Source organism: Diaphorina citri, unplaced genomic scaffold (assembly GCF_000475195.1).
Source record: "Diaphorina citri unplaced genomic scaffold, Diaci psyllid genome assembly version 1.1 scaffold2832, whole genome shotgun sequence".
NCBI classification, from domain to species: Eukaryota; Metazoa; Arthropoda; class Insecta; order Hemiptera; family Psyllidae; genus Diaphorina; species Diaphorina citri.
This window is the reverse complement of record NW_007380249.1, coordinates 34,467-35,186: the sequence shown is the minus strand read 5'-3', so window position 1 is coordinate 35,186 and position 720 is coordinate 34,467. Positions and strand designations below refer to the sequence as shown.

General features: G+C 37.4%; 1 protein-coding gene across 2 annotated transcripts in view; it reads left to right on the top strand.

Moving 5' to 3' along the window:
• The first annotated feature begins 6 nt into the window (after positions 1–6).
• The window catches only part of LOC103519608 (beta-galactosidase), a 30,760-nt gene continuing 30,046 nt past the window's right edge, over positions 7–720 (top strand). For both annotated transcript variants that reach the window (XR_003394297.1, XM_008484698.2), the window contains exon 1: positions 7–167. Coding sequence is in view for 1 of the 2 variants with exons in the window: in XM_008484698.2 (XP_008482920.1) it covers positions 24–167 (144 nt within the window). In the remaining variant the exon portion in view is untranslated. The remainder of the gene's footprint in view (positions 168–720) is intronic.

The following is a 720-nucleotide window of genomic DNA, read 5'->3' as shown; positions in this document are numbered from 1 at the left end:
AAAAAAAACCAAACAAACAAACGATGAGGCTAATTTTTCCGGACATGACTTCCGTTTCGTCCTCACTGGTGTGCGTGTTCCTATGTTTCTGTGTTGGTCATGTGTCCTCATCAGTGAATAGTACGAGTGATTTGATTGCAGGTGTCAATCAGAATGTAGTCATCAAAGTAAGTAACAACAACAATAATATGTGTGCTCCTTATCAATTTGTTTTTGTTTTTATTGCTATCAGAAATAAATAGAACAGTCTACATAGGTGTGTAAATATGATGCATATATATAAGTTACATAGTACATACGTAGGTACTTACTACATAGGTAGGTATGTAATTCCTATTATAAAGTGTACTTACAATTATGTAGGTATAACAGTATAACATACCTGTACCATGTACCTACTTACATTTTCTTCTTTTTCCTCGCCTTTTCCCGTGTTCAGACGGGGTCGGCGTTTTTCGGCAGCCTCTCAATCAGCTCTGGGGTGATTGCTTTGGGCTGACATTTGGTTTCGGCTAATATAGAAATTTCATGACTTCATGCCTTTCGTAAAACTACATTTCATTTCAAGCGGACAAACCGTTTGAGAGTTATATGGGTGTACCAAACAAATAGACGGACTAATGCAAAAATGTGGAATAGATCAGTTGCGCTTACTTGGGTGATGTTTCAAAGTCACTGAGCAGGAAAAATGAGGACCAACGGAATCTTTCTTTTTCTTCT